Source organism: Arvicanthis niloticus, chromosome X (genome assembly GCF_011762505.2).
Source record: "Arvicanthis niloticus isolate mArvNil1 chromosome X, mArvNil1.pat.X, whole genome shotgun sequence".
Taxonomy (NCBI): Eukaryota; Metazoa; Chordata; class Mammalia; order Rodentia; family Muridae; genus Arvicanthis; species Arvicanthis niloticus.
The window spans coordinates 128,407,467-128,430,880 of NC_047679.1; the positions used below are offsets into that span (position 1 = coordinate 128,407,467).

Sequence of the window (23,414 nt, forward strand, 5' to 3'; positions counted from 1 at the left end):
CAAAGTACCCTGCAGCATTTGGAGAGAGCTCAGCCTAAGGACCTGGTCACCATATCAACTCCATTCTTTCATAGGAGCCTCCCCTCCTTAGAGTATAGGAACTCCAGACTGCTCCATCTCCATGTAGATGTCTTCCTTGGCTAGTCCTACACTGTGGTGAATCAGCCTAGGGACTGAGTTGCTATATAACCCCAGCTTGGTGGCTCCTTCTGTCTCTAGAGTGTGGGTGAAAACAGAGTGGGGGGTGTGTTTGGCCTAGGGGCTTGGCTCTCCAGGGCTGCCATCAGTGCACTCCCCCCTCCCTGCACTGCATACCTTACCCACAGCTGAGCAGCTGGGAGGCTATTTATAAAGATGGGTGAGATCAGCAGCAGAAGCTATAAATGCACTGGCCACGGCTGGGCCCCAAAGGAACAGTGGTCCAGTGCACCAGAGCTTTGGGCTGCGACACCAGGATGAGTGCCAGTGCCGGTGGTAGTGGTGGTGTAGACTGTGGTGGCAGCAGCAGCAGGTATGACCAGGCTGGGGAGACTGGGATCCCCCTGCACCTTGTGAGCTCACTGTCTGCATCCTCCCTCTTCACCCACAGCTCTCAGACTTCCTGTGGGCCTGAGTCCTCAGGCTCTGAATTAGCTCCAGCCACACCAGCACCTCGTTTGCTGCAGGGACTCCTGGGCTCTGATGATGAGGAGCAGGAAGACCCTAAGGACTACTGCAAGGGTAAGGCCTGGCCTTGGCTGCATGTGGCCAGCCAGATTGCCACTGCAAGGGCTCAGGATAGCTTGAGAGTAAAAAGTTGCTAATATTAGTCCCATGTGAGACAAGTGACCAGCAGAACATTGATATTGAGGTATAGGGGGTAGAGAGATGTCCTACTCTGATCTATTGGCTCCCTTCTGCAGGTGGTTACTACCCAGTGAAGATCGGTGATTTGTTCAATGGGCGGTACCATGTGGTACGAAAGCTAGGTTGGGGCCATTTCTCTACTGTCTGGCTATGCTGGGATATTCAGTGAGTGGCTGGAATCTGCCTGTGGGTTTGGTTATGGCCACCACTGTGACGTGACTCTGGCAAGACCTGGCAGCTTATGAGGGTCTCCATATTACAGGCGCAAGCGCTTTGTGGCCCTGAAAGTAGTGAAGAGTGCAGGACATTACACAGAGACAGCCGTGGATGAGATCAAGCTCCTGAAATGTGTAAGGCGCCTCCCCTACTGTTCCTGGCCCCTTGAACTGCCTTGGGCCTGGCAATGTGGGTGCAGGGCCTGCTGGGGCCCTGCAGAGTGGGGCGGGGCTACTAGAGGGGCCAGGCTCCAGCTGGCTCTGCCAAGTAAAAGGACCCAGAGAGCAGAGGCCTGAAAGAGGCAGCTGGCTCTCTTCAAGTGGGCCTCAGCTAGACTGGGGAAGGGGGCCAGAAGTGCTTCAGAGGATATGAGCAGAGCAGCTGTTGAGCAGGTTGGAGTCATCTGTGGCTCCTTGCCTTTTGTTCCAGGTCCGGGACAGTGACCCTAGTGACCCCAAAAGAGAAACCATTGTTCAACTTATAGATGACTTCAGGATCTCAGGAGTTAATGGAGTCCGTATCCTTTGCAGAATGAGCAATGGCAGCCAAAGAGCCACATTGCACCATGGGATTTAGCCCTTGCAGGAAGAGGCTATAAAACAACTCCATCCCTTTAGGCACTTTGTGTTTCTGAGTAGGGGGAACACAGGTAATTAGGTTGACAGTGATTATCTGCTGAGTGACTCCTAAATATAAGACTACTTTTGAGGCCTACTTGGGCAGAAGAGTAAGGGTGGAGTAAGACATCTGTAGGATGACAAGAGGTACCATCCCAACTGGCATATCTTTGCTAGTGACAGAAACATTCTAAATAATAAACTGAGACAGTGGTGGCCACCAAAATGGTCCAGGGAAAGCCCTACTTCCCTGAGCTGTGCATTTCTGGAGTCTAGGTGCTCCTCCATGATGGAGGGTAGGTAAGTCTGTGCCTTAGCTGTGTGTTGCTGACTGCCCTTCACTCCAGGTCCAGATGTATGCATGGTGCTAGAAGTCCTGGGCCACCAGCTCCTCAAGTGGATCATCAAGTCCAACTACCAGGGTCTGCCTGTGCCCTGTGTTAAGAGCATTGTTAGGCAGGTATGTATTGCCCCCATGCTGCTCAGTTTGGCCGGGCATGGCTGCTGGGGTTCAGCTATAGCTTTTGCCAGGTGCTGCATGGTCTGGATTACCTCCATACTAAGTGCAAGATCATCCATACGGACATCAAGCCTGAGAACATCCTACTGTGTGTTGGAGATGCCTACATCAGGCGCCTGGCTGCTGAAACCACAGAGTGGCAGCAGTCAGGGGCCCAGCCCCCATCCCGCTCCACAGGTACCAAGAGCATGTGTGGGACTGACACCAGGACTCAGGACCTCAATCCCTACCTGAATTACTATTATTTTTCTCTCCCTACCCCTCGCACCCAGTCAGCACTGCCCCCCAGGAGGTCTTGGTAAGTTGTGGCACCCCCTCTTTCCCTGTCTCCTCTTCCAATGCAAGCCAGTTGAGACCATGTCCTCAGAGTTTGGCTCCTTAGCCACACTTGTCCCACCTTTTGAACTTCTAAAAAGCTGGGTACCTGAGAAGAGAGTGATTAGACAGAGTGGATCATGTACTCCAAATAGCCTCTGGTGGTCAATGGGCCCACTACCACCTTAATGGAAGGGAAGGATACTGTGTCTTCCCCACATGGCTACTTCAGGTAGCTTCATCTAGGTCCCAACCCACAAAGCTTTAAGGAGTAGGGAGATAGGAGAGGCAGAGAAATGGATCAGGGACTGGGACTAAGGGTGAGACAGAAGATAGCACCCATATTCTGATACCCATGGGACTTAGTTCTGGGGTTCAGGACTGGGCAAGGAAACCTGGGGGTTGACCCTGACTCTGGCAGCAGACTGGTAAGCTGTCCAAAAACAAGAGGAAAAAGATGAGGCGCAAAAGGAAGCAACAGAAGCGACTGCTGGAGGAGCGGCTGAGGGACTTGCAGAGGCTGGAAGCTATGGAGGCTGCAGTACAAGCTGAGGGTGAGGGGCCAGAGAGGGCACTGGGCCACTAAGCATGCATGTGGGCTGCAGGCTTCTACTCATGTGCCCTTCTGCCCCTTCTCCCCAGACTCCAGCTCAAGACTAGAGCGGGGCAGCGGCTCCACTTCTTCTTCAGGCTGCCACCCGGAGGGCACCAGGGCTGGCCCCTCTCCAGCCTCTTCTTCCCCTGTGCCTGGGGGGGAACGCAACCTTAGTCCCAGCTCACAGACCTCAGGTTTCTCAGGGTCCCTGTTCTCCACGGCTTCCTGTTCCATCCTCTCAGGTTCATCTAATCAGCATGAGACTGGGGGTCTCCTGTCTCCTAGCAGTAAGTGTGGGGTACAGTGGGTAGTAGACAGACAGGACCAGGAAGAGCAGGGCCAGATCAGTCTCTCTTCCTCTTCTTTCCTCAGCACCATTTGGTGCTTCCAACCTCCTGGTGAACCCTCTGGAGCCCCAAAATGCAGACAAGATCAAGATCAAGATTGCAGACCTTGGCAACGCATGCTGGGTGGTATGCTGAAGATGTTGGGAAGAGAGGGTGCTTGGTCTTAGAGAGCCCTACCCTAGGTCTGTCTCCTTTAATATCATTAAGAGCTGCTTCTTGTTGCTCTCTCAAAGCAGTGGAGTCCTGCCAGGCCAGAACTGTGTCTATGGCAATATTGATCAGGGGCCACTTGAAAGAGGCTATCCTCAGGTCACCTAGACAAAGTCCCTCCTGGGATATCTTAAGGAACTCTAAGAATCAGAGTGAGCTCCATGGAGCTCAGGTTCATGGAACAAAAGCAGGAGTGGGCTGTGGGGATAGGCTAGCCTGGGACCAGGTTCCTTTTCCCAAGAGGGCTCCCTTTTCCTCCAGCACAAGCACTTCACTGAGGATATTCAGACTCGGCAGTACAGGGCCGTGGAGGTGCTGATTGGTGCTGAGTATGGCCCCCCAGCTGACATCTGGAGCACAGCATGTATGGTACGCTAGTTTAGCTGCCTCCATGCATGCCTAGGACTAGACACCCACCACAGCTTCACTTCTCCCCTCCTTTCCAGGCTTTTGAGCTGGCCACTGGTGACTACCTATTTGAGCCTCACTCTGGAGAAGACTACAGCCGTGATGAGGGTAGGGGAAGCAGGCCCTAGCCTTGGCTTCAGGACCTCCAGCTGCCCTACCCCAACTCCCAACCTTCTCTTTGCCTACAGACCACATTGCTCATATTGTGGAACTTCTAGGAGACATCCCTCCAGCTTTTGCCCTCTCTGGCCGATATTCACGGGAGTTCTTCAACCGTAGAGGTGGGGATTACGTAGGCTTAGGCCACAGTGGCTAGGAGAGCAGAGGGAAGGTCAAGGACCTTGATTCAGAGAGAGAGAGAGAGAGAGAGAGAGAGAGAGAGAGAGACAGAGACAGAGACAGAGACAGAGACAGACAACAGGTACCTGTTGTGGGTACAACTACAGGTACCAGCCTATCTGGGGACAATGCCTAATGTTGCTCACCCTCTAGGAGAGCTGCGGCACATCCACAACCTCAAGCACTGGGGCCTATATGAGGTGCTCATGGAGAAGTACGAATGGCCTCTGGAACAGGCCACACAGTTCAGTGCCTTCCTGTTGCCCATGATGGAGTACATCCCTGAGAAGAGGGCCAGTGCTGCCGATTGCCTCCAGCACCCCTGGCTTAATCCCTAGGTTTTGCTGTAGCTGTGGACAGTAGGGGCTATGCTAGCTCTCAGTGCCTTTAAGGGAAAGCAGGCAACTTCTTCCATCCTGTGGGAGCTGCTCTCCCATCCTGCTGGGTGCTATTGTGCTTACCCCTCCATGGCAGGATGAGATGCTGGGGAAAGGCCCATATCTCAGCTTGTCTACCTGTGATCCTTCTAGAGGGTCCTGGATGGGGAAAACTGCCTGTTTGTTTCTTAATAAAGTGGGAACCAAAATGCCAGTGTCTTGGAGTAAGGGAAGAACAGGGTCGAGTTCTGGAACAGAAGTGGCTTTATTTTGGAGTCTGTCCCCCAAGCTAGCTGGAGTACTAAAGTGAGAAGGGAGTCCTACAGACAGGCTGAGCAAACTGTAGGGATAGCTAAGCCTCCACAGCCCGTCCATTAATGATGCGGATGTGACGAATGATGTCCTGGATGGCTTGGGAAGTGGTGCCCTGGCCTCCAATGTCTGGGGTATGCATCTGTAGGAAAACAGGAAGCTTGGACATTCAGGCCAACATCTGCTGTAATCCCATGGTGTCCCAGGGCTACCCACTGTTTCCTAAGTTGGAAAGGCAAAGAACTAGCACCAGGAGGCCAATAGTTCTAGATAAGGCGTAGAAACTTTACCCTATCTGACACCACCCTTCCTTTACAGGTCACAGCCAGTGTTAGTCACTGTCTGAAGCATATAGGGTTGGTCAGACTAGTATAATATGGGGTAAATGAAGGGAGACTAGAGGTGGGGCAAGGAGGGGACAAAGAAGAGCCTTACATTTTCATTGTCCATGGATGCTAAGACAGCTTTACGGATGGAAGTGGCATAGGAATGGAGCCTAGAGGATGAAGAGAACAAGCTTTTGATTCTCAGTGCCTAGGGGCTAGTCAGAGGATTCATGATCAGACATTAGGAACCCACTTACTTGAGGTGGTCTAGCATCATGCAACTTGCTAGCAGTGTGGCAGTAGGGTTAGCAATGTTCTTATTGGCAATACTTTTGCCTGTGTTCCTTGTAGCCTGGTAAAGAGAAGAAGGAGGAAGTAGTTGGGAAAATATAAGAATGCAGGATAGATGATTCTACTTATGTAACATATCCAATAGAGGCACATCCCAGACACAGCAAATGAAGGCATATTAGGGCTTCAGGGAGATGCTCATGGGTCTGGGTTTCCTTTAGAAAACTTTAGCCTTTAAGCAATACCAATGCAGAATACTATAGGATACCAACTGACACAAGGCCACTATAAGAGAAAGAGAAAGACAGCAGAGTTGTGTCTGGCTACTCACTGTCTCGAAAACTGCATATACATGGCCATAGTTGGCCCCAGCCACAAGGCCTGGGCCTCCAACTAGCCCTGCACAGACGTTGTTGACAATGTTACCATAGAGATTAGGCATCACCATGACATCAAACTGCTGAGGCCGGGATACCAGCTGTGGGAAAAGAAGTGAGCTGAGTTGTAGAAGCCATGAGAACCAAGGGTGAGCAGAAGGCTATGGAACCAGTGAAGATGATTACCTGCATTGTTGTGTTGTCCACAATCATGCTTTCAAAGATGATTTGAGGGTAGCGGGCTGCTACTTCCCTGCAGCACTGGAGGAAGAGTCCATCACCCAGTTTCCTAGATGATGGGGGATATGAGACACCAGCTTGACCTCTCACTACAGTCAGCTGGAGAGCCAGGGTATACAGAGAGTCATAGAACCCTAAGGACTAACTTGTAACATGTTCTCAAGATGGAAAAAACAAGCATAATTCCATCTATCTCACCTCCCCTATAGATGCAATATAGTGAGACATAGAGCCTCAGGAACAACAGGACATAGCCCTGTGTGTGGCCCTTCCTTGGAACTGCTCAAAGTAGGCAGGAGAATATGGAGTAAACATACATGATGTTGGCCTTGTGCACAGCTGTCACTTTCTTACGCCCACTCTCCTGGGCCAGCTTGAAAGCATATTCAGCAATGCGTAGGGACTTGGCTTTGGTGATAATCTTCAAGCTCTCCACCACTCCTGCTACACTCTGAGAAGAGACCAGGAGACAAAAGGCTTGATGGGAGTACTACAGGATGCAGCCTTATTACTAAGTATATCTGGCTTTTCTAGCCCTTTGAGTGGCGGTACCTTACCTTGTTTTTGAAGTTCTCTCCTCAATTCTGACCCTGGCCACACTCATTGCCACCTACCCAAGAGGGTCAAGTAGCTTTGCCTACCTCATGCTCCAGGCTGCTGTACTCGCCTTCTGTGTTTTCCCGTACAATGAGGATGTCTATGTCCTTGTGCCGGGTCACCACTCCTGGCAGGCTCTTACAGTGGATGACGTTGGCATAGAGGTCTAGGCTGGTTCTGGAAGAGTGACAGGGAAAAAGTCAAAACAGGTCCAACTAACAACTAACTAGGGTCATGAATACCAGAACAGCCTACCCTAGCCTTCACCAAGCCACCAGTCTATGTACATGGCTCTCACCGAAGGATGTTGTTTCGGGATTTGTGGGATGGTGGTAGATTATGATTTGTTTCGATGTTGCCTACAGGACAAAAGCAAACAAGATAGGCAAGTTATAGAGGAATCCTCTGGGCTCAGCTGTGTTGACATATACCCCTACCTGGTCCAAGAAGTGTTCACCCAAGTTGATCCAACTGGAGAAGAACATTTCCAGAAGCAAAATTGTTTGTTGAACTCTAGGATGTAACTGCCATTGTGAGCTCCATAAGGGAAGGAGTGTATGTAAACTGGCTGGCCAAGTGACCTTGGTTACAATTACTGCCAGGCCCCAAACTGAGGTGCTACCCATGCCTAGCTCAGAAGCAGGTGGAGGTTGGCTGGAAAAGGTCCTAACTAGGCCACAGTGGCCCAGACACCTAGATGAAGGGAAGCAGAGGGCCAGTGAAGCCAGTAAGGTAATATCTGCAGATAATTAGACAGTGCCAAATAGGAAAGCTCTAACCCCCAAGCTGTTCCCTGCCCAGACTCACTTCACCCAGAGTGCTTATGGCATCCTGTGGCTACGTAAGGCCCATTTAATGCCAACACATTCCTTACACAGAGCAGTGGATGGGCTAAAGTTCACAGAATGGTTGATGTTTAAGGATGTGCACCATACCATGGACATTATTATTATAATCCTTATGTATAATGTCCATGACTATGCCACTTAGTGCCAAGGCAGTAGACAGGGGAGCAAACTACAACTATGATCTTCTGAAGAAAAACTATGGTTTAAAGCAGATTCTAACAGAGGCATGGTAAAGTGAAGGAGGAGGTCACTGATCAAGCTTATACAGGCTACCATATAACAAAGCCATACTGTCAACAGGCCCACAAAAGTCTCTACCCAGATGCCAAGAATAAGAGTCATCAAGAATCAGAAAATCCCTGAAATTGGAGCCATGGGGACCCACAAAAGTCAGTATATAGGCAAAAGAAATTGTGTATAGCAGCCAATCTGGCCCCTGAGCTCACCCTTCAGGGCCACACGGTTCCGGCGGATGGCCATGATGGCATTGCGGATGTCCTCCTCATCAGCGTTGGAGCTTACATGCACCTCTTCAAAGTCTACTGGCACACACGCATGCCTGCAGTAGAGTCAGGCTAAAGATGCTAGCCTAGGGCCTTCCACACCCCTCCTGAAGCCTACACCAATATTCCCCCTGCTGCTTCCCACCTTGACCTGGCTCCAGCTAAAAGGGAATTGGGCCCACCCATACCAAAGAAAAGGGTCACAAAGTTCTTGGGGGCTTCCAGCTGGGCCTGGGATACAATCTTCCCTGGGAGAGACGGCAAGGTCCAGGCCCTCCATACCTGAATACAGACTTAACATGCAACATGAGCTCCGGGCCGATGCCATCCCCTGGGATCATAGTCACTGTATGCCGCCCACCATACTTAGCAGATGGAGGCTAGAAGAAGGGAGAAGGTGAAGGTAAGCCCTTGGATACCCCAATGTGCACCCTGGCTTGAGTTAGTTCCCTTCTTCCCGCCAGCACCAATCCACAGGCCAGCCAAGGCAGAGTTGCTGTCCTGGGGCTCCTTATCAGCATCCACCACCCCCTCAAGCCCGCCTGGACTTGGGTTAACCCCAAAGCAACTAAGAGCCCCTCAAATCTAATACAGAGAATACTCACAATTGTCTGCTGCTAGAGGGAAGACAGAAAGGAAGAAGACGTGGATCAGCCAAGGTTGGAGGAACAAGGCTGTGACTAAGGAACTGGGATCTTTTCCCTGGGGACACTGTCTAACACAACTCAAAGAAAAGGGAAGTGTGAGTGACCTCTGGAGACAATGCCTCAGAGGGAAGGACAGGAAGGCCAGGGAGCAAAGACACAAGGCATGTGTGCATGAGCACATATACACCTAATACACATAGTCTCATACACACATATTATGTTCATACACACAAACACACACTTGTGCACACAGAGAAACGAGCACAGCCCTCCCCCACATGTATGTGTTCATATACAAACACACATCCAAGGCAGGTACTTACTGAGGAAATGCTCCTTCGGGAGGCCTCATGGGCAGCCAGAACCTGTCAAAGAGAACCCAAATGTCAATGTTAGCTGTCCAGTCAAAAGTCAAGCTTCCAAAAGTCAAGTTGGCAAGAGCTACCCTAGCTCTCGGCAGAGAGGAACTGATACCAGTAAACAACAGTTCACAATGTGTCTAGGACATCCCAAAGCCCATATTCTTAACAATTGTCCCACAGGAACACCAGACAAAGTTGCTCCAACACTTCACTATCCTTGTGGGTCAAGGTAATAAAAACTTTATGAGCCAGGCATGGAAGTTTTAATTCCAGTACCCAGGAGGCAGATGCAAATAGATCTCTGTGAATTCAAGGCCTTGGTCTATATAGTGAGTTCAAGGCCAATCACAGTGACAGAGTGAGGCCTTGTCTCTAAAATGGGAATTGTATATCCCCGTCCCACTTCTGTATTGGCTTCTGATTCTCTTTTGGCCAATTAGTATTATTGTTGTTACATGTATAAGGAGAAAGACTGGCAAACTTGACATACTGCAAAAGGAAAATCTCAGCAAGCCAACTCTTGAGCAATAATTTCATGTCTTTGCTCACTTTTCCTTATTACAATCCAATACATGGTCAGTATAGTAAATGCAAATGGAAAGGTAAGGAGAAAATAGCACCCCACTGCCCTGAGGTAAGCACTGTCACACCTAGGGAATGGTCCTTCAGAACAGAAATAAAAATCAAATGTCTAGAAAAATACAGCCATTTCTGGAAGACTGATGACAGATACTTTCACAAGGGACTGTAAGCTGCTTTGTGGTGCAGCTTGGATGATTGGTAAATGTCCCCAATCCCACTAGTGGGAAGCAGCTATGTTTGGCCATGCTAGTGACAATCTAACAGTTTCAGAGAAAAAGTTGTTTGGGCCAAATGGACTAAGAAGTGACCCACTGTCTTGTAGGGAGAGGCCATGTCCTCAGTTCCACAGGAAAGGTTTCCTCCCCTCCCTGGTGTGCCCCACTCACTTAGGAGTACCTGAGGAAGTAGTGGCATGGTACAGCCAAGTTCTTCCTTGTAACTTGAGGATTCTTTGCCACTCACCCATCAGACAGTAGCACAATGTTCCATCCAATAACTGAGACACTGTAACCAGTTTCTAAAGAGTTGTGCCTTCTTTCAGAAAGACCAGAAGGCTCAGATAGAGTCTGAGCATTCCCCTCTGGATTCCCCTGTACCACAGTTACAAGATGCTCAGTTACCTAGGCACTAACAATGCAGGAATGCCACTCAATAGCCCAAGCCAAGAGGTAGGAAGATTGACCACTAGGACCAAGCCCTAAGGGTTCCTCACTATATATGCAGCCACATGCATATTTGTTTTCTTTCTAGTACTTGCCAATATCAGATTCAACTTGTCTGTAGGGTCTCCATGCCTTTCTTGAAAAGGTAGCATAGATTTCTCCTCCTCATAGGAATCTCCCTAGACAGCTAAGTTCTACTTATTATACTCTACCCCCTACTCCTCTAAGAGATATCATTCTACCTGATTATCACCTCCTTACTCTCTTCCTAGACTATAAGAACAGAGCACATATTTGTCTCACCCTCTACTGTCACTCCAAGATCAAGCACAGCACCTGGTCCAGAGCTGGGACCACAAGGTACATTTTCTAGGTGAATAAGAACATCAGAAAATGAAGAAACAGATGGAGACCAAGGATATCTGAGACCAAATCCACCATCTGCTACTCTAGAAATGGCTTTGAATCTATATCAAAAATCCATGAAACAGAAGCAAGGCATGGCAGCACACATCTGTAGTCCTAGTACCTAGAAGGTGGAGGCAGGAGGATCAGAAATTCAAGATCATCCCCATATACAGAGAGATCTTAAGGCCAGTCTGAACTACATGAAACTTTGCTTCAAAAAAAACAAAAGGGGGGGGGATTAACCAATACATAGAATGGAAGCAACAACTTCATTTGACTGCTGAAAAAGTTAACCAAAAAAGGAGGTATTTAAGCTGTTCACAAGCTCCAGCAGGATGGAGATGAACTAAATAAAGTACACCACCCTTCACTCTACCATCCTCTCAGTCAGAGTTCAAAACTAGCATCCTTGGGAGATGCAAGGATGACCCCCTGTAACTCCCAGTAGTTAATTCCTCCTGGACTTCAGCTGTGGCAATGATCCAGCCTTCTAAGAGCCTCCACCAGGTGTGGCTCAAAATCTGTGCAACCCATTCACAGATGGCAACATCATTCATTGCTAGGGCTGAATCTAACCCACAGCTGCCTCCTATGCGAGATGTTACAGTGGGCATTGTCCAAGTCCTAGAAAACTTCCCAACCACAGACCCCTGATCTTGCTATATACAGATATGGGGAGTTTCTTTTAGGGGGTTATAAAGCTCTCCCTCTTGAGTCCCAAGTTGTCCAATCAAAGAAGCCCAGTATGAGGCAGGCTAAGGAGAGCACAAGTCTTCTGACGAGTCATTATCTTTAGCTAGTCTGCAGAAGACAAAGGTCCAGGGTGGTTCAACCTCCTGCTGATGGGCTCCCATACTTGATGTGTTCCTAAGGCTTCTTTACTTGTTATGTTTGTGTTTGCTCCCAATAAATAATGATAGCATGATTTCCCAGGGGATGTTAACCAGCAGGACTCAAGACCTTGAATTCTCTATATGGATTCCTATACCCAGGACAATCAGTCTTACAGCAAAGCCCTGCCTGGCTACCAATCATTTTACTGCCACCTAGTCCTATCCCAACAAAGGCACAGAAACATTCAGAAGGAAAGTTTATAAAAGCCTAGCTGCTGGAGCCATCAGGGCCTCTGATAATACTCTATATGCTGCTGGTCTTTCCTCAACAATGTGGAAGAAGTCACAGCACACATGTGTGGCAATCAATCAGAAGATGATTTTGTAAGGTCCTTTTTCTCCTTGCTTTTTACAAGAATTCCAAGGATCAAACTTGGTATCCAAGCTTGGAGGCAGGTGCCTTTACCCACCGAGCCATCTGGCTGAACCAGAAGTCTCTATTTTAAATAGAATTTCATATAGCATATGTAGTTCCCTTCCCCAGACAACAGAGGAGAGAAATGTGGTAAGCAGAAGAGTCTGCAGGCAAAAAAACCATGGCATTCTGGAAGGTCAGCAACTGCTTTGAGAACATGAAGTCCTCTCTCCTCACTGGAACCCAGGGAGAGAAGAGAACTGGCCTAATGCCATGTTGTGGGTCAGTGGAAGCGGACAGCCTGGAGGTCATAGCTCTTATTCCCCAGAGCTAGTTGTTGGTTTTCTGGTGCTAAACAGTGCTACTCAGGAGCTAAACCAGCTAACCAAGACTCCAAAGAGAGAAGAAAAGAAAAAGCCCTAGAGGTTTCCAGTGTCAGAACCCTGATTTAGTCTCATTACAGGGGCTTAGGCTTGTTTGTTGGCATTTTGGCTAGAATCAAGTATCAAGACGCTTGGTAGGCAGGAGATCTGGAGGGATCAAGAATTATTGTTAGCCAGATGTTAGCGGTGCCTGCCTTTAATTAATCCCAGCACTTGGGAGGCAGACGCTGAAGGATTTCTGAGTTCAAGGCCAGCCTGGTCTACAGTGCGAGTTCCAGGATACACAGAGAAACCGCGTGTCCCAAGAGACAGAGAGACTGGGGCGGCGGGGGACAGGACACAACAGAAAGAGAGAGGGAGAGGGAGAGGAAGAGGCAGAGAGGAAGTAAAGTATGATTTTCCACCTCCACAAGGACAAAGCAGTCTAAGAGAGGAAAAACCAAGGAGGAACTGAGTCTGGAAACCAGACCCAACCAGCCTAGGTGGGCCAGGACACGTGACCTCTTCAAAAAGGCTTCCACAAGGACACTACGGAGGGGACACCTAGCTACTGGGGTCTACCTTCCCAACCCTTCCGGAGGAGCCCTTGCCACCAGTCACCGAGAAGCCAGACCAGAGGCAATTTCGGCCAACCTCCTCACTGACAGCAGAAGCGACCAATGAACCCCAGAGGGTAGCCCTCTCCCCGCCCCTCCTAAGGCTTGCACAGCCAATCGAATTCCGGGTTTGCTCAAAGAGCCGTTACCCGACTCAGGGTCTCAATTGGGTGTTAAGTCCCTCTGTAAGCGTTACAACTGTCCCACGGCCTATTCACCACTCACCTCCCAAGGACGGCAGAGGAGAGCTGGCTTGAGCATTGCCTTTGCAGTACCGCCAGCAGCTATCGCCACCTTCAGCGCCATGACGAAAAGTGAGGGCCTCTACAGGTCAAAACGTTAAGCACCGTTCTCGCGACAGTTGGGCAAGGCGAGAAATCCGGGGTACGGGGGTGAGAAAAGGCTAGCACTACGCACGCGCATGGTTACACCGGTTGCTACGCCCCCTTCCGGTGCCTGGAGCACTGTTGCCGCCATCTTGGGGAGGGGAAGGCTGAGAAGGAGGGAAGTGCGACCGGTTGGGACCCTGGCTAGGGAAGCGGACACGTCAGTGCCGCCAGCGACGTCACCGTGCCCGGCCCAGCCCGCCGACGCACGATTGGGTGCTGAGGCCGCTTACGCGTCGCGCTTCCTTGTCTGCTCCGCATGTTCAGGGCGGCTTGCTCTCTTTTCCCCTCGGCAGAGAAGAGGCGATGGCGGCGATGGCATCTTTCGGCGCCCTGGCGCTACTCCTGCTGTCCGGCCTATCTTGCTGCTCAGGTAGCGGCCTGGCCGGAACTTGTTTCGGGCGCGCCCCTGCCCCTTGGCAGGTGGTGCTGGGGGAGGAAGGGTGTGCGCGAGGTGGGGATCTGGCCCTTCCAAGGGCTCGTCGCTACTGGTGGGAATCTTTCCTCGATGGGTGTCGTGTCGTGGCGACCAAAGCACCACACACGGGTTTATCCAGCAGCTAGGTTGCTGGAAGAAACTTCCTTGTCTGCTTTTGGAAGAGCCCCCAAAGAAGCACCATGCTCCCTCCGATCACCAGTTCCAGCAGGAAAGGTGATATGTCCCTGGTTCCTGTGTCAGAAGGTAGTCGTACAAGAGCAGTGCTGGCAGCGAGGAACCAATGCTTTTATTAGGCCAGGCTTCTCCAAGAGAAAGCTAAGAGAGGGAGCAAGAACACTCCAGGCAGATCAGAATAAGGGCACGAGGCAAGTTAGATAGGGAACCAAAGAAGTGAGCAAGGGCTTTTATTGCCCAGAGCCTCGACCTTTAATCAGGCCCTGGTATTTCCATCCCAACGTTCATAGTGAAATTGAAATTGAACTGTGCACAGACCCAGTGGTATTTGTGAGCCATTTGTAACATCTGGTGGTGGGGTTGAGCTCAATCTGGAGTCCAGGCATGTGTTTTGAAAGTTGTTAGAACCTCAGACCTGAGAGCCTGAACTAAAGAGAATTTGGTTTCTGTACATATAGGTAGCCTCTGGCCATCCCTCTTACTCACACCTCAGAGAATTCTCCAGCCTGTTGCTAGCAGTGTCTTAAAAGACAAACCTGGCTGTAAAACCTATTAGGGGCTCCATAGTGTCCACAAGGAAAGGCCCAGCTTAGCAGGTCACAGAAAGGTTGGTAGAATATGGCTTTTGAGAACCATTCCCAGGCATTTTCCTCTTGCTATTCATGCCAGTCCAAGGTCTTCTCCAGCTTAATTGGTCTTTTAAGGCATCATAATTAGAGAAGAGTTGGGTGAGAACTTCTCCTCAAAGGTGTTTAGTTTACAGGGACAGGTTTGGTGTTTGAAAGTCCCTGTGTTGACAATACCCCATTTAGTGTCTGCAGAATGCTTTCAGTAGGCTTTTGAGGAAGTACATGGCTCTGAATTGAGGTTTCCTTGGCCCACTGGGCTTCTGGGGTACTCTAGGAGCAGGTGAGCTGCTTTGTGGCCTCCCTGTCATAGATTCAGATACTTGGTCCTGGCCTGTCTCAACAACCCTCACTGGCCCCTTCCACTGTACTTCTGAGTACTAGGATCTATCTCCCAGACCCCACCTTCTGTCAGGAATAGAAGGCTTTGTGTATCCTCAGCTCACCAAGTCTGAGAGGCGGAGCCAGGGTAAGCCCTTTTGCCGGTTGTCTGGAACACACAAATTGGCTTTGCCTCCTCCCCACAGCAGAGGCCTGCCTGGAACCCCAGATCACCCCTTCTTACTATACAACTTCAGATGCCGTCATTTCTACAGAGACTGTATTCATCGTGGAGATCTCACTGACCTGCAAGAACAGAGTCCAGGTAAGACAGTAGGGACTCAGCAGAGAGGGTACAGGGGAAGAGATGAGGGTGGCAGTACTCTTTCACTGGCAGTTGACAGTGACCTGAGGATCCTATCAACAGGGAGAATAAGGATTCCAATTCACAGGGTGCAGGAGAGATGAGGGCACAGCGAGGCCAGATCCTAGCAAGTACTTCAAGAGCATTTTCCTGACCTGCTTGGTATGCTTTGCCTCCATGCAGTAATGTGGGTAGACACCCCACTGTTTCCTGGGTGAATGTCTGGAATGAGAGAAAGAACTAGGGTCAGCCTCTTCTATCTTTTTTCTGGTTGTAGTTTGCTTGAGTGTGTGTCTGTATGAATGTTCTGTAAATTTAAAATAGAGAAACCCCAGCCTGAACCCTTAACCTGCTCTTCCAAAAGTCTAAAGAAAGAAATTGGAACTTGGGGGGGGGGGAGTACTTCTAGGGTCAAACACCTCATTTGGCACATCCTTCTCAAGCTCCAAGAAATAACAAGGCCATTTTTTATCATCCCACCCCTGTGTACAGCTAACAGGCTTGTTGTGGGTTAGGAGAAACTGGTTATAAGGGATATGTAGTTGTATTCACCTCTAGGGAAACAGATGAAGAAAGATGTGACAGTGTCCATGGGTGAGGCCTAGCATGGCTTTGGGCTGTGGCAGGCCTTTCTTGAGTCTTCAACAGCAACCCCTACCAACATAATAAGCCCTCTGCTGGCCTACTCTTCCTCCCCACTCACAGTACTGCTTTGGGCAGCACAATGGGGGATTCTATGTATGCCTAGAGAAGGGAGAAAAATGTGCTTCTTGCTTTTATTATCCCGCCCCCATCCAGAACATGGCTCTTTATGCCGACGTTAGTGGAAAACAATTTCCTGTAACCCGTGGCCAGGATGTGGGTCGATATCAGGTAAGGGATACTGCATCCAGGGTTGTTGGGGAAATGGTTCAAGTCAGGGTTAGAGACCAAAGATATAAGCACTGCTTATGGTGGTATTGTGCCAGCACTAGCAGAGTAATCCCCTGTGTATCTGCTATGCCCGCCTCTTGCCAAACACCCAACCAGGTGTCCTGGAGTCTGGAACACAAGAGCGCCCATGCAGGCACCTATGAGGTCAGATTCTTCGATGAAGAGTCCTACAGCCTCCTAAGGAAGGCGAGTATCATCTGGAACTCCTCTGAGGCCCCAAGGAGGGAGGGCATGCCCCATTTCTGAAGTCCTCTTTACCCTGGTCATTCTGTATTCCCCTTCTGCAATATCAGCACTCTAGGGGCCAGGACCACCCAAGTGGTTGTCTTCCTGAGCCCCTGCTTCCTTGTCTCTTGCTCATTTCTCCCTTATCTGGGCAACCCACCCAGCACTTCTTGACCCCAGCACCTCCCTTACAGGCTCAAAGAAATAATGAGGACGTTTCCATCATCCCACCCCTATTCACAGTCAGTGTGGACCATCGGGTAAGTGCCCTTGTCTTAGAAGCAGAGAATACAGGGTACACCTCATCTTTTGGGGTTGTCTAAGGAAAAGCTCTGATCCTCTGCAGCCCAGGTTCTGGGCTGTTGTTGATCTCTGTGTGTCCTGAGAACAAGTGATTAGGGTGACTGCTCCACTCCCTGGCAATCCCCTGAGCTGTCCTTTGGTCTTTTTTTTTTTTTTTTTTTTTTTTTTTATTCTCTCTCTCTCTCTCTCTCTCTCTCTCTCTCTCTCTCTCTCTCTCTCTCTCTCTCTCTTTTTTTTTTTTTTTTACAGGGTACCTGGAATGGGCCTTGGGTCTCCACGGAGGTGTTGGCTGCAGCAATTGGCATAGTGATCTACTACCTAGCTTTCAGTGCAAAGAGCCACATCCAGGCCTGAGAGCAGCAATCTCGGCCCTCCATTGCTTCTTTTAATAAACAGTCACTATTTGACATGAGTACATTCAAGACACGGGGCTCCTGTGTCTATGGGGAGAGCTGGGAATCCAGCTGCCCTTGTCTGCCTGGACAGATAATACTACTGAGCAGAGCTCTATTTTCCCCAATTTCCTGTTTTCTTTGTCCTTGTCCTGATTGTCAGCATGGCTTGGGCCTTGGTCTCTTTTCTAGTGTGTGCCCTCTTTAAAATAAGGCCATCTTGTCTGGGCAGTGGTGGCACACGCCTTTAATCCCAGCACTTGGGGGGGCAGAGGCAGGCGGATTTCTGAGTTCAAGGCCAGCCTGGTCTACTGAGTTCCAGGACAGCCAGAACTACACAGAGAAACCCTATCTTGAAAAAAAAGGGGGGGGAGGAAATAACATCTTTCCTTCTTACCAGTCCCCAGGGCAGAGCTAGGTCACCCTCTGGCTTGCATCAGGAAATCTTCCCATGGTCAGCCTAGGGCTGCAGGTCCCTGTGAGTCTCTTGAACTGCTCTGGATTGGAGGGCTCTTATTGCACCTGTGGTTTGGAATGGCCACACAAGAAGACCTTTCCTAATCTCCCTCAGATTTAGCAGCGCCATCCCCAAGTTATAACTAGCCTTAATTTTTGTGGTGTCTCCTGTGTATGGTCTGATCATAAGCTGCATACAAGTACTGATGCACTTCAAGTTGTTTCATGTAACACCTGCCCTAAGCATAGGGGAACACTCCTGGACTCTGCACCCTAACCATAGCCACTCCATGTTTCTTCCTGGTCTGCTGCTCACAGCATCCAGTTTAGCAGCTTAGTGCTGGATTTTTTAAGAACAGCCTCCCATACCTCCCAAGAGTACCCTGTTCTCTACTAAGGTGTCTGCTCACTAGCATATGAGCCAGGAAGCCCTGCTTGCAGTAGTGTTCTAATCTTTTTGCACAGACTGGACACCAGCTGCTTGATTAGTGTTCCTTAGTGCCATGGAAGGCTAGTTGGGAAGAGGCTAGATGCAAGTCCCAAGTAAATGCATACTACCACATGCATAAAGCCATTTTCTAGTGCTTTCTCCAGGATAGGTCATTCAAAGAGCTGGCCACACCCTAAGAGTGGTGGGGGCTCCTTAACCTCTGTGGGCAGTTGGGTATTGGCTGGGGGACTGGAAGGTGTCCTAGATGATATGAACACAGCTTATGGTTCAAGTTCATCCAAGACAGGGTGTCTGCCATCTCCAGTTCTTGGGATGAATCTGGGATGCACTAGGGAGTAGTACTGAGACTGTCAGAATTGGACATTAGGTAAGCAGCAGGGTCAAGAACGGCAAGAAGTGGGAGCAAAAGCTTCTCCCCTTGGTTGCTAAAGAACAAATGCAAGTGACTTTCTGTGTTCCCCCAGTAGTCTGTATGTAGTCTGCCAGTAGTTTTGTTGCCAGGCAATGGCAACAGCTATTGGCCAACCAGTTCCACCACCTAGCCAGGTGGCAATGACAGCCAAATGTGAAGTTGATGTTCCAAGCTATCAGTAACTGGGTACTGTCAGCTGCCCTGGTGCCACCTCTCCCTGAGCCAGTCAACATAGTATAAGCTTCAGAGCAGTATCAGCCCACCTTCTGGTCCTGAGAACCCACCATCAGAGAACAATGGGGTGACTCCAGAAATTCCCGGTAGCTGAAGGAATGCCCAAGGAGTATTTAGACCTTGGTCTCCTTAACTGGAAGGACTGTGGAGCTAAGGGAGTGTAGTGATATTTTGCTACTCTGTGAGTTCTTTCAGCCCCCTAATACCAGATAGCAGAGAAAATAATAGAAAGGAAAGGAGGCAAGGTTATCATTAGAATACTCACTGATCAGATTCCTTGGGGGAAAGTTTGATCAGGTTAATTTGTCTCTGTCGTACTTAAACATGACTAACCAACAGCAACTAACAACCCACCCCATCTCTTGGGCCCTAGCATTTATATACCCTTTGAAAAGTCCCCTTAATTTTAAAGATCACATAATCACAGAAACTGCAGCTGACAAAATTATGCCTCTGCTGGAGCATGCGTCAAATCATAATCAGTTGCTATGGGCAGTCTGAAGCAGTCCCATATCCAGTTCCTGAGATTGAAATGAAAATATGTAGTGCTGTGTTTTTCCAAAGAATCCAAAGCTGTCACTATTGGAAAGGTCCCTAAAAAAATCTAGAACTAGTATCTATCCCCTGCTTTCCCATTTTCACCACTCCCTACAAGGCTCTATTCTCTCCCTGTTCACCAGCAGCACTGTCATGTGTATTCCCACCCAGACCCAGCCTTCCCAGCAACAGGACTCAGCTTCTAGGAATGGGCCCTTAGATTTCCCTCTTACACCCATCTTGGCATCTTGCCCACCACCAATTTGCTGTAGAAATCTGGGCATTCAGGGACTAATGTACTGACATTTCCCAGCACAAATAGCATGATGGCAATGAACACAGTCCACATCACAGAGTAAAAAGGCAGCTTGCTTTATTCTTGGGATGTAAGTGGGGAGCAGGGGCATCCTATAGCATCCAATGAGCTTCACCAAGCCTGAGAAGCACCAAACAAATGGCACATTTTGAAGTTGCATCACCTGGAAAAGGTTCTAGGCATCTCTCAGCCCACCTTCCTTTCATTGGGCCCAGGCCTTCCAACTTCCACCAGATCATCTCTAGACTAGGTGAGGTCTTCTGTATTGCTCATTGGGTTTGGCCCTCCTTGCTTAGGCCATTGAGAAGAGTGGTTCTGCTCCAGATGGCATAGACGAATTCTTTTTGCATGGATCCTGTGCCCAAAATCCCTGTAATCTCCTTCAGTCACTGGTGAGAGAGGTGGGCCTCATGGTTAAGCCTTGAAAGCCAAGGCAGAGCCCCCCTGCTACTCCTCAGAGTAGAGGCCACCAGGACAGCTGCTTTTTATTCTTCCCCATCCTCTTCCTTTCCCTCCCACCCAACCCTCCCTCTTTTTCTCCCCCCAACCTCCTTCCCAGCCAGTACTCAGAGGGATCCATCTTTGTCAGGCTGCCTAAAGGAGCTGCCAGCCCCCAGAGCAGGCCCACAAAACAGAAAACAACTATTGGCAAGCACAGAAAAGAAAAACCACAAAATTCAGGGTTGCCTTTGTCTACAAATAATTGCAGCTCCTAGGAGGGGAGAGGTCATGCTCAGCATGAAGCTGGACATTCTCTTGTGCTTAGGATCATCCACCTCACCTCTCTGCACTAACTTCCCTGTCTCCAAGAACATAGCAAGAATATCACGTGTACAGACACAGAGGTGCCCTTTATGGGTATGCCTCTCTGTTGGCTGTTGGCATAACTTCTTGGGGAAAAGGAACTAGGTATAAGAGAAGTGTCCCTTCTTAGGGCTTTCTATTACCAAAATCCTGTGCACACATACATATACAGGTAGGAGTGTGCATGAGCACAGCGTGCAAGCACACACATCGACACACACTAGATTCTAAGGGAGGGTGAGGGTTATGCTCTCTAGGCCTGGGCTGGGCTCCTGCTGGAGCAGCTCAAACAGTGGTGACAGAGAGCAGAGGGTTGTAGATCCTTTTTCCATCAGCTGAGCGGGCACCATGGGCCAACATCTCCTGGATGGTAATCCAGTTGTCCAGGATCTTCTTGTTTCGCTTCTTCATGGTCTTACGGTGGCTCAGTGCAATGATGTTGAGCTCAGGTTTGCTGTCGCCATTCTGCTGCTCCCTTAGACACTCCAGACGGCTCTGCATCATGAACTCACGCCGCTTCCGTTGCTCCCGTGCTCGGATCAGGTGTTGCTTCCTCTCTTCCTTGCTCCAGTAGCGGCCCATCTTCATCTCACTTACTGCATCATCATCAGTGGTCATACCACTGCGCTCCTCTCGGATCTTCAGGGCCCTGGCCTTCAGCAGTCGATCCCGCACAGGCCGCTTGGCCACATAGCGGGTCCCATCACTTCTCACCTTCACCTTCCACTCCATGCGGGGTGCTTCGACAGCTGCAGCCACCACCCCACCTACCCGAGGACCACTAGCCAAGCTCAAGGAGCCATGGCCCAGATCCTCCAGGGTGCGTGGAGGAGCCAACTGCACACAGCTGTGGTACTGCTCAATCTCCTGGCCACGATGGCGCCTGGAGAGGTAAGGGCTACCTTCAGGGCCCACACGCTCCAGAGTAACACTTGTCTTGGTGCTGCGGCGGACACGCTCTTCTGTGTGCTGTCTCCGGCCCAATTCAGGATCACGAGAGAGTGATCGGAACTTGGCTGGGCTCCCTGGTGAAGGAGCCCCCTTGAGGTGGGTGGTGACAGGAGGGCCAGAAGGGGTCCGGTTCAAGTTGGAGTTGCCAGCAGCAGATCGCTTCAGGGGGCTCTCAGGCAGAGGCTCCACAAGCAGTGGAGTGCTGCGGCAGCTCTCCCCAGTGTTGTAGGCGCTGGTGCTATCCTTGTCTGATTTCTCTGGTAGTTCAGAGATATCAGACAGCTCATGCTTTTTGGGCTCACTGGCTGCCAGGTCATAGAGACTCTCTTCCTCCAGCAGCCAGGCCTTCATGCAGCGCTCCCGCAACTGCTGCATCTTCTGTGCCCGCAAGATATTGCGGCACTTGAACTCTAGGTGCCGAAGCTCTTCCTCCAACATGGCCATCTCATGGCCTAAGCTCTCATTGCGGTTGACATCTAGGGCACTGTTGCCACTGGAGGGCCGGGAGAAGAAGATGCCTAGCTGGTTGCCATTTTCCAGGTGGCACTTGATCTCCAGCAGCTCCCGGTAGCGTTCATACTCCTCATCAGTGAGCCCAGGCAGGTCAGCCCCTCCTAGCCCTGCCCCTTCAGCTAGCAGGGAATCCATGCTGAAGTGGAAGTCCCTGCTCTGTAGGGGGTCCCCTTGTAGACCGAACTTGCGCAGACTTCCAGGGGTGTTGGTGGTGCTGGGAGGTTCATCCCCCAGCAGGTCATGTTCAGAGCTCTCTTCATTGCGGGTACTCTCATCAGTCCGGCCCACCCCGCTGTCCAGGTCCTGGCTGTTGCTCAAGCCCGGGCCCCCATCAGGAGCCCCCTTCTCATCATTTCCAGTCTGGGACAAAAATGATAAACACAGTCAGTTAGGTTCTCACAGACAAGTGTGCTGCAGAAGGACTAGAAAGAAGTTCACAGCTTGCTCCTCTCCAGGCCCATGCTGGAAGACAGTGAACAGTTCCTTTCTCCTTCCTCCCTCTCCCTTCCTCTCTCTCTTTTCCTCCCCAATTAGCAGGCCTTCTTCCTTCCTTACCTGCTGGACAGGGGGTGACTTTAGCTTCCGGGCACGAAGGTCTTCATTCTCAGATCCAAAGTCATCTAGGAAGTCATCTCTGTCACTGTCTTTCCACCGCTTTGCTAGCTGCAGAGACAAACATGAGCTAGCCAATACTTTAAAGGCCTCGCCGATGCCCTTCCACCTTGCCCTAGACACTATGCACTCAGTGAAGTAAAACAGACTAGCAGCCTTCAAGACAGAAAGCCTGTGAGGGGCCCTATGTCACCCTTTCAGATAGACATACACACCTGGCTCTCAGGCCGGGCCACCAGCAGGGAGATGTTGGTGTTCTCCTCCTGGCTCAGGATAGCCACTGCCTCCTCTCGGTTTTGGACATCCATTCCATTAATCTGCAGAGGTTCAGGGGACAGTCAACAAAAATGCTAGTGGGGGACTCTGGCTATGACAAGGACAGGGTCTTGAACTCTAGGAAGGCATAAATTAGCAGAATGTATTAGGGGAAAGGATGGCCTGGCCTGTACAAGAGTATATGTGCTCAGAGAATGGAGGAATAGAAGTGGAGGGGGAAAAGGGCAGGGAGATGCTGGCAGGAATATATAGGAGCTACTCAGAGTAGTTGAGCAGAACAGAGATGAGATTTGGCCCAGGACATGGTAGGTTCCAGGGTAGAAGGCCAGGTTCTAAGCAGAAAAGATCTAGGAAGGGGTTGAGGAGAGGGCAGGGCAGGCATGGCAGCCTGACTTCTAGTGCTCACCTGGATGATTCTGTCTCCCTCACGGATCCGGCCATCTTTGGCTGCAATGCTGTTGGGATTTACCTGCAGGACACATGCATCTTGGGGACCTGGGCACCTTTGATGCCCCTT

General features: G+C 50.1%; 4 protein-coding genes across 16 annotated transcripts in view; 2 read left to right on the forward strand and 2 right to left on the reverse strand.

Annotated features, from left to right (window-relative positions):
- The first annotated feature begins 16 nt into the window (after positions 1 to 16).
- Srpk3 (SRSF protein kinase 3) lies at positions 17 to 4,952 on the forward strand. 7 transcript variants are annotated; one of them, XM_076918951.1, is made up of 15 exons: positions 17 to 511; positions 590 to 720; positions 903 to 1,011; positions 1,109 to 1,196; positions 1,492 to 1,579; positions 2,027 to 2,139; positions 2,211 to 2,376; positions 2,472 to 2,497; positions 2,936 to 3,068; positions 3,157 to 3,396; positions 3,482 to 3,582; positions 3,928 to 4,035; positions 4,113 to 4,182; positions 4,263 to 4,355; positions 4,567 to 4,952. In XM_076918951.1, the coding sequence occupies exons 1-15, from the start codon at positions 384 to 386 to the stop codon at positions 4,749 to 4,751; spliced, it is 1,779 nt and encodes a 592-aa protein (XP_076775066.1). In that variant the 5' UTR covers positions 17 to 383; the 3' UTR covers positions 4,752 to 4,952. The 7 variants fall into 7 exon arrangements, with proteins under 7 accessions (XP_076775066.1, XP_034342184.1, XP_076775067.1 ...); XM_034486293.2 differs by having other exon boundaries at positions 2,033 to 2,139; XM_076918952.1 differs by having other exon boundaries at positions 2,033 to 2,139; positions 2,939 to 3,068.
- An 84-nt stretch (positions 4,953 to 5,036) lies between these two features.
- Positions 5,037 to 13,556, reverse strand: Idh3g (isocitrate dehydrogenase (NAD(+)) 3 non-catalytic subunit gamma). Of its 2 annotated transcripts, XM_034485236.2 has the most exons (13): positions 13,398 to 13,556; positions 9,255 to 9,296; positions 8,890 to 8,901; positions 8,567 to 8,664; positions 8,228 to 8,340; positions 7,232 to 7,292; positions 6,978 to 7,110; positions 6,654 to 6,787; positions 6,283 to 6,385; positions 6,051 to 6,197; positions 5,686 to 5,780; positions 5,538 to 5,598; positions 5,037 to 5,244 (listed from the first exon to the last, which is right to left on the reverse strand). In XM_034485236.2, the coding sequence occupies exons 1-13, from the start codon at positions 13,476 to 13,478 to the stop codon at positions 5,143 to 5,145; spliced, it is 1,182 nt and encodes a 393-aa protein (XP_034341127.1). In that variant the 5' UTR covers positions 13,479 to 13,556; the 3' UTR covers positions 5,037 to 5,142. The 2 variants fall into 2 exon arrangements, with proteins under 2 accessions (XP_034341127.1, XP_034341129.1); XM_034485238.2 differs by lacking the exon at positions 8,890 to 8,901.
- A 71-nt stretch (positions 13,557 to 13,627) lies between these two features.
- On the forward strand, positions 13,628 to 17,365 carry Ssr4 (signal sequence receptor subunit 4). Of its 4 annotated transcripts, none has more exons than XM_076918954.1 (6): positions 13,628 to 13,931; positions 15,328 to 15,443; positions 16,281 to 16,355; positions 16,512 to 16,601; positions 16,821 to 16,900; positions 17,193 to 17,365. In XM_076918954.1, exons 1-6 carry the CDS (start codon positions 13,865 to 13,867, stop codon positions 17,248 to 17,250), a joined length of 486 nt encoding a protein of 161 aa, XP_076775069.1. In that variant the 5' UTR covers positions 13,628 to 13,864; the 3' UTR covers positions 17,251 to 17,365. The 4 variants fall into 4 exon arrangements, with proteins under 4 accessions (XP_076775069.1, XP_076775068.1, XP_034341132.1 ...); XM_076918953.1 differs by having other exon boundaries at positions 13,631 to 13,931; positions 15,325 to 15,443; XM_034485241.2 differs by having other exon boundaries at positions 13,634 to 13,931; positions 16,835 to 16,900.
- Positions 17,366 to 19,781: 2,416 nt separating this feature from the next.
- Pdzd4 (PDZ domain containing 4) overlaps positions 19,782 to 23,414 on the reverse strand; it is a 29,269-nt gene continuing 25,636 nt past the window's right edge. For all 3 annotated transcript variants that reach the window (XM_034486052.2, XM_034486053.2, XM_076918946.1), the window contains 4 exons: positions 23,304 to 23,366; positions 22,837 to 22,938; positions 22,565 to 22,672; positions 19,782 to 22,369 (listed from right to left, as the gene is read on the reverse strand). In XM_034486052.2, coding sequence (XP_034341943.1) covers positions 20,831 to 22,369; positions 22,565 to 22,672; positions 22,837 to 22,938; positions 23,304 to 23,366 — 1,812 coding nt within the window. In that variant the 3' untranslated portion in view covers positions 19,782 to 20,830. The remainder of the gene's footprint in view (positions 22,370 to 22,564; positions 22,673 to 22,836; positions 22,939 to 23,303; positions 23,367 to 23,414) is intronic.